Source organism: Strongylocentrotus purpuratus, unplaced genomic scaffold (assembly GCF_000002235.5).
Source record: "Strongylocentrotus purpuratus isolate Spur 01 unplaced genomic scaffold, Spur_5.0 spur5_contig_844, whole genome shotgun sequence".
In the NCBI taxonomy this organism is placed as follows: domain Eukaryota; kingdom Metazoa; phylum Echinodermata; class Echinoidea; order Camarodonta; family Strongylocentrotidae; genus Strongylocentrotus; species Strongylocentrotus purpuratus.
This window is the reverse complement of record NW_022145551.1, coordinates 1,912,770-1,928,122: the sequence shown is the minus strand read 5'-3', so window position 1 is coordinate 1,928,122 and position 15,353 is coordinate 1,912,770. Positions and strand designations below refer to the sequence as shown.

General features: G+C 37.8%; 1 protein-coding gene across 1 annotated transcript; it reads right to left on the bottom strand.

Moving 5' to 3' along the window:
- Positions 1–4,339: 4,339 nt before the first annotated feature.
- LOC755190 (putative transferase CAF17 homolog, mitochondrial) lies at positions 4,340–13,436 on the bottom strand. The gene is made up of 9 exons (XM_030990949.1): positions 13,370–13,436; positions 12,505–12,709; positions 10,624–10,769; positions 9,993–10,133; positions 9,228–9,396; positions 8,469–8,603; positions 7,504–7,603; positions 6,218–6,337; positions 4,340–5,259 (listed from the first exon to the last, which is right to left on the bottom strand). Exons 2-9 carry the CDS (start codon positions 12,692–12,694, stop codon positions 5,166–5,168), a joined length of 1,095 nt encoding a protein of 364 aa, XP_030846809.1. The 5' UTR covers positions 12,695–12,709; positions 13,370–13,436; the 3' UTR covers positions 4,340–5,165.
- Between the last annotated feature and the right edge of the window lie 1,917 nt (positions 13,437–15,353).

Below are 15,353 nucleotides of genomic sequence, written 5' to 3'. Positions count from 1 at the left end.
CACAATGTAAAACAGCAGTTTTCACTGCTGATGCATCACGCAATTTAACCAAAAAAAATTATTTTCCGCAATGAGATAAGACGAAAAAGAAGCATTTGCTTATCTCAGAGAGAATGGATTTGATCAGCAGTTTGATCCGATGGTGGAGGTAAAATGTGATTCTTCCAAGGGTGTGGAATATGTTTCCGCCACACGATGCTAACATATAGCCAAAGTGGCGCTGTGCATATCTTTCCAGTTTGTTATTCTCTTTGTTCGCGTTGTTGTGACGACGCCTGCATGGGGATTCCCCATTTCATGGAATATTGATGACATTAACATTCAAAAGCTGTAGGCACAGTTACACTTTAATACTTAAAACATTCCGGGGGCTACTTTTAAAGCTTGCTTGCATGAAACACTCTTTATTTTGTTTTGCATTGAACTCTATGCAATTTGGGGGGGGGGGGGGCGGGGGCTCTTTTATGACTTTCGGGGGTGTCTTTTTGGCATTTCGGAGGCTAATTCGCCCCGAGCCCCCGTGTATTTTTTTTCCTAAGTTCACCCATAACAATTTAGATAAACTATGTGCATAAATCATGTACCGATAGCACCTTCACTCCAAATCTTTAATCTTCCTTCCCTTCTTTTTTCCCCTCGTCTTCCTTTCATTGAATTATTATCTTTTGTCTCTTGATCTATGTTACTCATATGAAGTACCATAATTCTTGATTCATGTTTTTAACTTGAATATAGTACTATGGAATGCTCTCCCTCGAGAAATTCGTAATAGCGATCAGTTAAAGTGTTTACAAAAAATGACATGTATCTTTTTTTTTAATTCGGCGTATTCGGCATGACAATTCAAGCAGATCGCATTATTTCAATAGCAAATTTGATTACAGAATAAAAACGTGGTGTATACTGCTACATAAATATGTGTATCAGCAAGCAAAAGTTACAGAGGATCTATAATGTACTCCATCCTTCTTTCACAGAATTATGTATCTCTATATATCAGTTCTACTCTTCTTTCCCCATTATCTGCACGCAAACAAAAAAATGTGTGTGTTTGTTAGTGTGGATAATTTTTTTTTTTTTTTTTTTTTTTTTACAGACGTGTACAATTTTTTAGTAGATGCTTTAAATGAAGGTTGGGCCATGGGGAGTTTATCCATATTACAAAAACAAGGTTTTTTAAAACTTTGATTGGTAAGGAAGGGAAAGACTCTCGATACATACCAAATTATAGGCCGATTACATTACTAAATGTTGATTACACAATTTTTTCAATGGTGTTAGCTAAAAGAACTTAGGGAGTAGGGTAGGTGTAGGGAATTGGAGACCCTTAAGCACATTTGCATAATTTACATAAACATGAAAAATGTTACACATACAGAAAGTTTGTTATTCTCTTCAGTAACTTCTTCTCTTTATTTGGTAACAAAATTGTGGTCATGATGTAACTGATTAATAAGATAACAATGATTAATGACGTCATCACCAAAGGTCTCTCATTACCTACATGTGTAGGTAATAAGGGACAGTTACAAATCAAGACATTTTAAATAGAATTCGAATGAAAATGGGATTGTTATATAGTTAGTTCAAACACATTTTGTAAGAGATACATGCAGCCAATGAACTTACTGTCATTTTGAAACGATTTTAAAACAACGTGGCCCAAAATATTTCTGTATTTTTTTTGTTTACAGTAATAAAGATGCTTTAAATTATGTTTAAACACTTTCAGAATAATTTTCTGGCAATGTGACTTTTACATTGATCAAACTCACAGCATAGAATCAACTTCTTAAAGATAAAATTGAGTTCTGGTCATGTGATTGCATTGTGAAAGAAAAGGTGTGGAATGGATCAGAAAAAGTTGATCATGTAGCATGAAAGTATTGGTGTGTACTGCAAGGCTCTGGAGTCATCAAAATCATAAGAAATTTGGCCATTCTTGGTAAAGTAGCAAGCGTTGTACACGGGAAAATGCACATAGGACTACACAAATGGTGTCGGGGCTACTAACCTTGATGTCCTTATCTTGCTATGCTCATTTCTCAGCCAGTATACATTTCATATCAAAATTGTTTGGCAATTTTTTTTTTGTAATCTTGAAAATTCAGTATAAGTTTCGTTTGATTCTGTGAGAATTCATTTTTTTATTTTTTTTAACCAGAATTCAAGTTTATCTTTAAAATGAAATGCATTCAAATAAGAATGGTGACACAAACAATCAAATATGTTTCATGATAGTGCCCTTCAACATGAAATGAACAACTGGGGGTAAGTAGGCCCCCCATCTTGGACCTAGTGTCCTCCATTGCCTACACACATATCTGATCAGACACCATTCATAATGTGCATTGCAACACCCATTCGCAACACTCAATGGCCATAGAGTCTGTGATGGTTGGAATACTACATAACTTCTTTTTAAAACTACTTTTTAAGAGCCACCCCTGAATACCTGCATACACCACAACATTCAGTGAAAATTGTGTTTTTATATCAGAGCAAAATTTTACGATAAAAAATTGCATATCTTGGTCAATTTTGCCCATTTTCTTAGAGAAAGAACGCATTGTAGTCTTCGAAATGAATTGGATATTATGCAATAGTGTTGTTAAAGGCCACATATGGCGCTATATCAATATATATTGGAGCCAACACTGACAGACAGTGATGGGTTCAAGCTTGGTGGTCTCCAATTCCCTACGGTCTCCAATTCCCTACACCTTCCCTACTTGAGGAAGTCATACACGTAGACGAATAATCGCAATATTGGAGAAGCGGTACATTTAATTGATGATATATTCTGTTTCGTGAATGAGGAGTCAGATGATAAAGCTTGTAGTTTTTATTGCAGTTGATCTTGATAGGCGCCAAAACAAAAGAGAGAGAGAGAGAGAGAGAGAGAAGGAAAAGGGAAAGAGGAGAGAAAGGGAAAGAAAGAAGAGGAAGCCGAAAAAAGGGGGGAAGAATGAGATGGGAGGGGGGCCAGAAGGGTGTTGTCTCGGGAGGCTCGAGGTCCCCCTCCTTTAAATTAAAAAGTACCTTAAAGAGAAATAGAAGGAAAGAGAGAGGGAAAAAAGAGAGAACAGTGACCTGCCAGTGTCACAAAATAATGAGTTATCAAAATATGCTCATCTGACCTTGATGTAATACCTAAACCCTTGAGCTTCCGGGAGCTCTGCCCCCTGGACCCCACCTAGGGCTCTAAGGCAGGCCCCTGGACTATCATCTGGATGTTATTTAATGCATAAAACCCTTAAGCTTACGGGGGCTCCACCCCTGGACCCTAAGGCGGGCCCCTGGATGCTCATGTGACGTTATTTGATGTCTAAAATATGCTCATCTGACCATAATTCAATGCTCATACACCCCAAGCTTCCGGGGGCTCCGCCCCCTTGACCCCCGCCTGGGCTTTGCCCCTAGATCCCAAGCCAATTTACGCTACGCTCTCCTTGATTGTAAATACTTTAGCCTCCCCCACCCACTTTACAAAAACGTTAAGCAGGGCCTGCATGTAAGAGTGGCGGTGATGCAGAATTTGTTGTTGCCCCCCCCCCCCTAAAAAATTGGGCCCCCCCAAGAAATCCTGGATCCGCGCCTGGATAATATAACCCATTGAAACATGTTTTATAATCCCAAAGTACTGCTTATTATAGACCCACGACAATAAGCCTCCATATATATGTAGGTCAAACAAATGTTCAGAGACACTTTGGGAAAACAAATAATCCATGCACTTTGTAACTAAATGATTTAATTTTGCTTTTAATGATACATTATTATATAAATATATGGGTAATTTTGACACAATTATCAAAGTTCAAATGTTAATTCGAACTAGTTTCTACCCAGTTTTGTACATGTATTACAATCATTTATTGCCTACAACCAGTTTGTCTACTACTCAATTCGTCTTTTCCCATAGGGTCTACACCCAAGCTGTCTATTATGGTCTTATAATCATTTAATCACGAATAATAATATTCATTAAATGGTTATTAGAACTTATGGATAGGAGACAAAATGTTAAATGTTAAGAATAACATGAAAAACAAGATAGACAAATTCATTTGCAACAGCTTGAAAAGCCTCAGTATTATAATAATAATAATAATAGTGAACATTTGAAATGTGCCATGTATGTCAAAATCGACACTCCTGATGGCAGTTGTGTGAGTATAGTATAAAGGTTTACATAACATTTATGGTTTACATGATGTATTGAAGCCGTGCTTATCAATGCCTTAACCCTTAAAAGATCAAGGAACTCTTGTGATCACACAGTTGAATGAGAGGGGGGGGGGGGGGGGGGAGGGGGATAATCACATTATTTTGGAATGCTGTACAGTCACTACTTGTTGTAACTTGTAATATCATAAAGATGATATCGATTGATGCATATTACTGAAGTACATAAAGTCATGAAAGCTTGAATCTGTGGGGAAAAACGAAAGTCACCATCATTTGATTTCAAAACAGTTACTACAATGTATGGATTTTACGATGAGATATCAGCGTTTAGTTGCATCATGCGACTTTCAATGACCGGTTTCATTCATAGTTCTGCATCTATTAAAATAAACTTGATATCGGGGTGGGCTTCCCCCTTTTAAGATTCTGTCACTTGTTAGTTTCCTGCAGACTCCAAATATATCTGTCACAATCTTGTTTTATCTTATGATTACTTCATTTGTCCTGTAGATTCCAAGTTAAGTCAAGTTCTGCAGAATCCAAGACTAACAAAGTCTATGATTTCCTCTTATGCTCTTTTCACTTGTGGGAGTGTTGTGGTCGAGTGGTTGAAGGCGCTGGAGATGCGAAGGTCGAGGGTTTGAATCCTGACACAGCACTAAATTCCTTTGGCAAGATATTAACCTACACTTGCTACTCTCCACCCAGGTGTTAAAATGGGTACCTGGTAGGATGCGACCGTCATTGTTGGTTAAGCATCAAGTAACGCCTGGCTGGAATGCTCCCCAGGGAGTGGAGATTGTGCACACAGTGTGTGCGGGCAAGCACTGAATCCAATGACCGGGGTAATAGTATATCTGTAAAGCGCTTAGAGACATCCGAGATGTATTAAGCGCTATATAAAAGCTGAATATTATTATTATTATTTTCCTGCAGAATCCAGGTCAATTTTAGTCCCAATCTCTTGCATCTTTTCACTTGTGAGTTTCCTGCGGCCACCATGACGGTCTCCTTGCCTCCAGGTCAACTTCTGCTCCATCTTCAGTGGTGACCTTGAGCTTGTTACCTCTATGAGAGTGAGAGAGAGAGAGTGAGAGAGGGAGAGAGAGAGAGAGAGAGAGACATAGAAAGAGAGAGAGAAAGAGAGAGAGGACTTGGTTTATCACATAATAAGAATATGAACACAAAGAGTACGGGAGGGTGGGAGAGAAAGAGAGAGGGTGGGGAGGTGGAGGAATTACAATTGTTGGATGGACAGATTTAAAAAGAAAATAAAAGAAAGATATTAGGAAGAGATTGAGATTATCAGGGAGATAAGAGGAAGTAGAGAGAGAGAGAGAGAGAGAGAGAGAAAGAATTAGAAAGGGAATCAGGAATATAACATTGAAAAAAGGAAAAAGAGAGAAAAGACAGGAATTATGCCATAAGTACTTGAGTTGTTAAACATGGCAGAAGTTTGTCACATGTGACATGACAGTTCTGGAAAAGTAGTACCATTGACATGATTAAAAGAAAAAAGATGACAAGAAATGATTACAATCATGAGAGATAGAGAGCAGGGGATGCAAGGGGGGGCGACTTAAACAGAGGTGATTCTAGAAAGTGGATTCCCACATGCAGTTCACATGGACATTATACAGATGGCTGACCACTAAATGGAAGTTTATGTATTTTATCAGCATCCTGAATCCTTAATTATAATCAATAATAGCCTAATAGTCCACTCCAAATTTTATTAAACCGAAACGGAAATTCTTTTTGCCCAATTGATCGTGAGCCCGGCAGCCACTGAGCAGCACCAGATCGATGTTGCTCTATCCCTTATTGTTGAACGCCAAACAAGGTAGCAACAACTCCCATCTTTTTACGTCTTTTGGTATGACGCAGCCAGGGTTCGAACCCACGACCTCCCAGTTTTGAGGCGGACGCTCTACTGACTGAGCCAACACTCCGGTACTAATTTGCGCTTTACTGAGTTTTGGAAAAAACTAATATCATTTTTTACACAACAACATTTTCAACTCACATGAGAGCTGTCCTGAGGAGGGCAAGTCCATTATGATGGAGGTGACATCTGAATTTCCCCACATTCTTTCCCTCAGCAGTCTTGATGCTTGTACCAGCTGGGATAGTAGGTATTGCATTCCTAATACATACAGAGAAAAAATTTTGGGAGGTATTATCATTTCTGGGGTAGTTGCTTTGTGCCTTTGGAGGCCAAGATGCTATCTTTTTAAGTTTTTTTTTCTTCTCTTCTTTTTGTTTTGTTTATTTGTTTGTTTGGTGGAATAAGTTGCCTGACCAACTGAAATCTATAGGATCCTATAAAACTTTTATCAATTCTCTAAAGACATATCTTTTCACCACTTCATAAATAATCAAAATTATGAACCCAGTGCATTCTTTTTTATTAAAGTGCATAGAGACATGCAATTTGCCTATGTGTTATATATATGCGCTATATAAAAATGTTTAATTATTATTATTATGCATTAAAAGTTGATGAATGAAATAAAATTCAAGCATTAATCTGCAATTTGAAAGACACTTGCTGATTAGCACAACCACAATATGTATATAAAGCCACCCCCCCCCCCTGATAAAACAACTATGGTGAAATTATTCCTCATTGCCCTGTACCGGTAGGTGAACCAGAAGGACTAAGAACCCAGTGTATGTGTATATCACAAGCGTCTTAATGGATTATTTTTATTTCATTTATTTTTGATTTATTCAAACAGCATTGCCTCTTCAGCTAAAAAACTGCTGTACATAAGGGCCCTGAAACAATACAATACAAACAAATATTCACAGAATGATTATACATATGTACATAATTAGACAATCGTAATATAGTACTGACAGCACAATGAAAAATATTTACTAACAATTAATTCCAAAAAAAAAAAATCAAAAAAAAAATTGATAAATAGCATTGGCTTCCATCTGGCAACTTACTCTTAGTATGAAAAGTGGACCGCCCATTCAAAGACCCTACCCGCTGAAAATACAACTTGCCATCGATGAAAAGCTGAATTAACGTAGAATACAAATATAAAGGAACACAACATTTTCCCTTACAGTGTTGCACAAAAGCAATTTAAAACCTCATTTTCCGCACCCTTCCAACTTACGGGTCACCAGGGGCCAAATTCATTTCGGTGATGACATTACATGTGGACTCGATCGGGCCCATTGATGTATAATTCATCTATTTCATGTTTTTACTTCCCTTCCGAATGGGGTCTTTAAAAAGAATGGGCCAAATGTGAATTTCAATATTACATGTATATTTCTCTCCTTTATTCTCACCCTGCAAGCTGGATCGGCATGACTCTTTTCCTGATGACTCCGGTATGATGCGTCCTGGCAGTGAGTTCCTGGCCTAAGTAACAGCCCTTGGTAAAACTCACTGAAGAAGAAAAAAACTAATGGTTACCGACATGCTAATAAAGCTAACATACATATATGAATATGGGCAAGCCTACATACAGTATATATAGCACCAAGTACCAACTACACTAAGAACATGAAAATTATAATTCTTTTTAATATTTTCTCAGTTTTATGCTCTAGCCGGTTTATCAGCTTGATACAATAATACTTAAAACTTGATCACTGACAAAGAAAAAAAAAAAATGGTTGTCGACATGCAAATAATGAAATTATTAAAAGAAATATTAAAAAGAATTTTTTTAAATAACATAAATGCACGTGTATGGGCAAGTCTAAGGTATGTCTCATACATCACCAAGTATTAGTGAACTAAATTAGGGAATGGTGAGTGAAAAATAACAGTATCCACAACCCTACTTTTAAAGCACTTCAAATGACTTTTGGTGAGCAGGTTCTCAAGATATTTCAATATGTAATTCCTGATGTTTATTTTTGTTCCCCCTGAACTTTTCTCAATTCATTTGAAAAATCTTGAAGATTGGTATCTCTGTTTCATGAAAATGCATCCTGCATGTGAGGTCCTCCCCCACCAAACAACACTTTTGGGTTAACATTATAACAGTGAAACCTGTCTATAAAGGCCACCCAAGGGAGACAAGAAAACTGGTCTTTATAGGCATGTGGTCTTTATTTACAGGTTCCTTTGGTACATGTTTCAATGAGAAACCATTTTGAAGGGGAAAAAAAACATTGTGGTCTTTGTAGACAGGTGGTCTTTCTATACAGGTGGTCACTTAAGCAGGTTTGACTGTATAATAAAGTTATGAATTCAGTGGGAGGTAAAGAGAAGAAAAAAAACACAAGAAAAATGGACTACTTGCCTCCATTCATGAGAGCTAGATTGGACTCTAGAGGGAGACAATCTCCGGGAGGAAGTTCATTGACCCCTTCCGCCACGCCCCACTGATAACGATGCGTCATGTAGTCTTCTTCATTAACTTCTTCAATACCAGGTACTGTATAATATAAAAAGAACAATACAGCCAGACTTAAAGATAAAGATCACTTCTGGTCATGCGATTGCATTGTGAAAGAAACATTGTGGAATCGTTCAGAAAAGGTTGATCATCTAGCATATAAGTATTGGTTTGTACTGCAAGGTTCTAAAATCATCAAAATGATAAGAAATTTGGCCCAGTCTTGGTAAATTTACAAGCACTGTACACAGAAAGATGTTTATGGGACTACGCACACGTGCACGCACGTGCGTAATGTCTATCACGTCCAAATAGATAAACTAATTTACAAAATATATCAATAAGTAGGCGGCTTCTCAGCAAAATTCGTATCATCACGTATTAGTCAAAACATATTCTTTCACATGATTGGTAATAAGATCTTCCATTTCTTTTTTTAAGAGGGGGGCGTTTCCAAAACTGATCTTTACCTTTAAAGTTGGTATGACAAAAAATTGATTGCTTTGAATTTAATGGGGTTCCAATGGCAATAAAAAATGCCCTGCAAACAAGCAATTGCTGAATGTACATGTACAAAGTGCAGAATGTAATGCACAGATAAGAAAAGTGGTAAGCTACTATGTGGCCATTTCGTTTAATGCAATGTCCAACTCTAGAACCTACCTTGACTGCCTTGTGGGACAATGACCCTCTGACCTAGACCGTTGACCTTGGGGTCAGTGAAGAAATGAAATGGGCCGGATTTATTAGATCCTGGGCTAGGGGGAGGAGTGGGGCCAGGACTAAAGATGGACCATACATGGTACTCAGAATCCAGTGATGTGATATCCACCTGAATATCATGTGAATAGGAAAAGAAACATTAGTGCTGATAATGATAAAAGATGATGATGATAGTGCTGATGATTATGATGGTCATGGTCATGTTGGTGATGATGATGGTGATGATAATGATGTTAGTACTTAATGTATAGTGCTTTACAAGATGATGATAGTGATGATGATAGTGATAAAATCCAAATGAAGCAAGGTGCCAAGTATTTGCGGGAGGCGTTCAAATAAGTCATGAAAAACGGTACCTCACCCCCCTCCCCTAATTTTAAATTGGATTTACAAATTAAATTGATCTTTTCGACAAACTAATTTATTTATTTTTATCTGGAAATTATAAGGCCTCGGTACTGATGCTAAATGACTCTTAGGAAATGAAATTTAACCATCATTATTATTATGATTTACTGGTATGTATTTATTTATTTACCTATCATCAATTAATTCCCTTTGAGTTTCACCCATAGTTGTATAGAGGTTTACTTTCAAATGGTTATATCGCCTTAGTGGAGTCCAACAGAAGGACATTATTTTGTATAGGTTTAAATAGTTAAAGCCCTTCTGACTCAAAACAGAGGATTTGACAGAGATAATCACCTTCTTCCTGATTCTGTAGAGTTTGAGATGTTTATGTAATTCCTGCGAGATGGCGCTATCACACTCTAGAAGGTATGACTGTGTGTCTCCCTCTGGATCGTTACTCCACTGGTAACACATAACATCATACAGGACTCGCCCCTGCAATACAAAGATAATAATACTTCTAATAATAATAATGCAAATATTATTGATAGTTAAATTAATAAATAATACCATAAATAATAATAGTAATAGCACAATAATAATAATAATAATACATGTATAGAGCGCAGAAACTATCCAACATTAGGTATATATTCTACTGCGCTACAAGAGCTCCTGATATCCTTAGATTTACATTAAATTAAAAAGATGTGTTTTCAGATTCGATTTAAAGACATTTACGAACGGTGATTTCCTGACTTCAAAATTCAAATGGCAAGTTATTCCAGAGTTTTGGGACAGCACAAGCAAATGCTTGGTCACCTAGCTTTGATAATGATAATAATAATATTAATGATAATCTTATTTTTATAAAGCAGATTTTCATTAGATACAACGTGCATAACCAAGAAATACTTTAAACTTCAATTAATGTCACTTACAAAGCGCATAAATACATTATATTCGCAAGATGCAATTTACTCACTTGTTTATTTAGAAACATGGAATAGATGACCTCTTGACCTTCGCCCCCATTCAGCTGCTGCACGTCATTGGTCATTAACCCCTGAAGTAGGTCCTGAGCATCGCGACCTTTTACCAACATCAGACTACGACCCGTCAGTCTTGACCCTACAAAAGGAGAAAAATCAGATGAAAGTACAAAAAAATGAGTGGTTTAAAGGTACTACAGTATGTCCCATTTGCAGGCCCAAAAAATGAAAAGTTTAAATTCCAACGGCATTTGAAAGACAATACAAATTTAGAACCTCCCTAAAAAGGGTGGGGCTTGAAAATGTCTTCAAGTAGGAGAATAACGGCTATTAGTTGTCAAATCGACTTAGGAGCTCTAGGGTGGGACACGCTTCACACACGTCGAATCCTCGACCAATGCACCCTTCTCTACAAGATCCATCACCGACTTGTCTCCATACCTGCACCAACTATTGTTATCCCCGCTACATACTTCGGAAGACATGACCACAACCTGAAGTATGTAATTCCTGTTACAACTATCGACTCCTTCAAGTTCTCATACTACCCAAGAGCAATAAGGATCTGGAACCATCTGCCAGGCTCTGCAGTCAATGCAACAGGAATAACCAACTTCAAGGAGGCTGCTCTACCCTCCATCAGAATGATGCAGCCCCCCGTTGGTTCTCACATCATATAAGCTTACTAGCTTGGTTTTTACTTGCACTGGACTTAGCATATTTTACTGTAAATTGACAAGTGCTTTGTCCACATACCATTCCAGCAATTCATGACACTCCTTGTAGTCACTTGCCTCACCTACCATCCCAGTATAGCTTCCTGAGTGAGCTGCCAAAGGGATTACCCAACCAAGTACCAAGAGCCAATAAGTAATAGTCTTGATTTTCAGACCATTTTACCGAAAGGTCATACGTTTTATGCTGCGTAAAGATTTGATTAGTTTAATTTTGGCCATCACAAGAAGTGGGTTATTGATGTAGACAAATGCTCATGTTCCCTTTACAGCTCATTTTATGTAGGCCTATGTTATTACCAAAGACGAAAAAAAGCCAGTCAGTCACTCAATAGTGCCTGACAGTGAGGTCTAGCAAGTAAACGGGTTTCCTTGCATAATTTGAATATAAGGACACTGCTAACGTTTAAATTTCACAGATAGGACATACATGACATATTCATAATTCCTGCAAAGTTCTACAGAATTTGAGGTTGGCTGCAAAAGGGACATAGTACCTTTAATGTATAGGAGAAATTCCCATCACTCCTGGCATTCCAATATCATTACCGCAGTCAATGACCAGCTGTCTGATAGTTTAAACATCAGGGCCCTTTTTTTAATAAAACTTGTTATCAATAACAAATGCTAAATATCTATGACGTATTTGCTCTCAGCCAATCAAATGCAATGATTTCAATAGCTTATAACAATTATTGTAACTGGTTATTAGTAAAAAAAAGTTTAATGAAACAGGGCTCTGGGTGGAGAGAGGTAAATTTTGGTAAGTGGCTCGCTAAAGGATGGTATCAATGAGCTGGCGGTCGAACCTTTTGAGCTGTCCACTAAGAGTCATGTGGATGAACCAATGTATTATGATCTATTCTAACCAATTATTTGTATATAATGAAATAAATGTTCTTTGAAAGAAAGACCTTTCCTTCGAGAGGTGACCTTGAGTAAGGACTAAATGTCCCCAGATTTGATGGTTGATAGCCGGTTTGCCTGTTTTACCCGACTGTAAAGAAAGCTAATGCTTGGAAGAAAGCGACCAGGAGACTGACGGCTATAAGTCCTCTCTGAGGGACTTGGTAATGGGGATCAATTGGTTTTAAATCCGGGGCGGGACCTCCAAGTTATGATACCACTACTACTACTCACCATTCAATGATGGATCTGCTGGTTTGAGGCTATTGTCTGAAGAACATGTCCTTCTGCTAGCCATGGTAGTTTGTAACGCTCCCCTCAACACGCCTGCCTTATTTAGGCTCCGGTAACATCTATTACATAGCTGATGTATAGGAGCCCACTTCATACGCATAGCAAAGACTCCTACAGCTCGCGCTTCCATGCTGAAAAGCTAGTTCTGAAAGGTAAAGAGAAAAAACATGCACGTGCATACAATTCAACAAATTATTTCATGAAAGATAGCATTTTGAGGCTTAGATCATCTAGATCTAGTATTATATTAAAGTTATGAATGAAAATTATGAAATAGCACAAAATAGACTTTTCTCAAAAGGTTTTCCTTTTTTTTTGCATGAATAGATCTAATATACAGATTGCTTTATTTACAAATTTTCAAACAGAGAATGAAAACTTGATGTTCAATGACATGTTTGTTCATTCATTGCCATGCATATGCCCATATAATTTAGAAATCATCGTGCAGTAGTAGCCTAGATCTAACAGACATTGAGAAGTCACAGCTTGTGTGTAAGTACGGTATCTAGCCATACAATTCCAGTTTGAGAGAGAAAATGAGTAAGCTGCTAGCGCTAGATGAGCCTTGTCAGCGATCAACCGGGCCGGGCCGGGCAGCGGCAGGCAGGGGAGCGGCCGAGGCTGGCGCTGGCCGAAAGAGGAGAGCATCTTAATCTTCTTATTCTTGTCAAATCTTATTTTATTTTAACTTATTTTTTACACCAAAACAGATACAACATTTCTCACTAAATTCAATTCACTGGTTTCATCGGCAATTCAATAGATATCAAGAAATATTTCGAACACAACTTAGTCTACTTACCGGTTTCACACCTACCAATGCAATGCAATGCACGAAGTTAATTTACGACAGCGATCGTACTGGTATTACGCAATTGGGTCAACCGTGACTGAATTTCTCGACTAATAATAGATCATACGAATCAGCTGAATCAGCTGAATCTGGTAGGTCTGGTAGGGTGCGCGTTGTGTGAAGGCTGCTTTCCAAATCTGCTGCTGAATTTGCGTTTAAAATTCGACATTCTAGCAACAAAATTGTTTTTTTTATTTGGTCAATATTGTTGATAACTAGGCCAGAAAACATCACACTTGAGCCTTGATTCCTCAAAGTGGATTTTTCATAATTTTTGGAGCCTAAACATTTTGGGCTTTCTGGCATACAACCCAGGCAGTCCCACATATCTACTCTGGTGAAAGCAACTTGGTCTTACATCTGTCATTGGAGACTAGTTTTGCCTGTATTCACACATACAGAATACAGCACCATAATATTACTACTGCTGTGGAGCTGTCAACTCTACTTGTAATCTGCTGGCTAGCTAGCTTCTTGACTTCCATCTCTGTGAAAGTCAAACTTTACAAAATAGCCTAGCAGTCTTGTGTAATATACACCAGCACATTACAATTTTGAATTTGCAGTATAAAGTTTGAGCTTCAAGTGGAAGGATAGCATCGCAACGTGCAAATTTGTAACTATCTTATTTTGATTTGTTCCCTGTACTGCGGAATATCACTGCTAACTGATAACTAAGTCAGAAAACATCACTCTTCAGCCTTGATTCCTCAAAGTGCAATTTTCAAAATTTTGGGAACCTTAAAATTTTGGGCTTTCTGGCATATATCCCAGCCAGTACCACATATCTACTCTAGTGAAGGCAAATTTGTCTGATATGTCAGTGGGCACTAGTTTTCCCTGTATTCACACATACAAAATTCAGAATACAGCACCAGAATATTACTATTGCTGTGGAGCTGTACACTCTACTTACAAGTAACCTGCTGGCTTCTAGCTTCCTGGCTTCAATTTCTGTCAAACTATCAGTTTCAAGGTTGATCTTCAAATTCAAGTGGGAGGTCCGTACCGAATACAGAATCAGAATATTCTCCTGTGGAGCTGTCAACTCTACTTGTAACCTTCTAGCTTCTAGCTTCTAGCTTCTAGCTTCTTGGCTTCCATCTCTGTCAAGGTCAAACTTTACAAAAAAAGCACCTAGCCTAGCAGTCTTGTGTAATTTACTGACACATTACAGTATATACAGCTATCAGTTTCAAGGTTGTTCTTCAAATTCAAGTGGAAGGTCCGTACCAAATACAGCACCAGAATATTCTCCTGTGCAGCTGTCAACTCTACTTGTAACCTGCTGGTTTCTAGTTTCTTGGCTTCCATCTCTGTCAAAGTCAAACTTTACAAAATAGCCTAGCAGTCTTGTGCAATTTACTGACACATTACAGTATATACAGCTATCAGTTTCAAGGTTGATCTTCAAGTTCAAGTAGAAGGTCCGTACACATTACAGTATATACAGCTATCTATTTCAAGGTTAATCTTCAAATTTAAGTGGAAGGTCCGTACCGAATACAGCACTAGAATAACCTTCTGGCTTCTAGCTTCTTGGCTTCCATCTCAGTCAAGGTCAAACTTTATCCTTATATGTTTACAACAAAAAAAACAAAACCCACCTAGCCTAGCAGTCTTGTGTAATTTACTGACACATTACAGTATATACAGCTATCAATTTCAAGGTTGATCTTCAAATTCAAGTGGAAGGTCCGTACCGAATACAGCACCAGAATATTCTCCTGTGCAGCTGTCAACTCTACTTGTAACCTGCTGGCTTTTAGCTTTTTGGCTTCCATCTCTGTCAAAGTCAAACTTTACAAAATAGTCTAGCAGTCTTGTGCAATTTACCGACACATTACAGTATATACAGCTATCAGTTTCAAGGTTGATCTTCAAGTTCAAGTAGAAGGTCCGTACCGAATACAGCACCAGAATATTCTCCTGT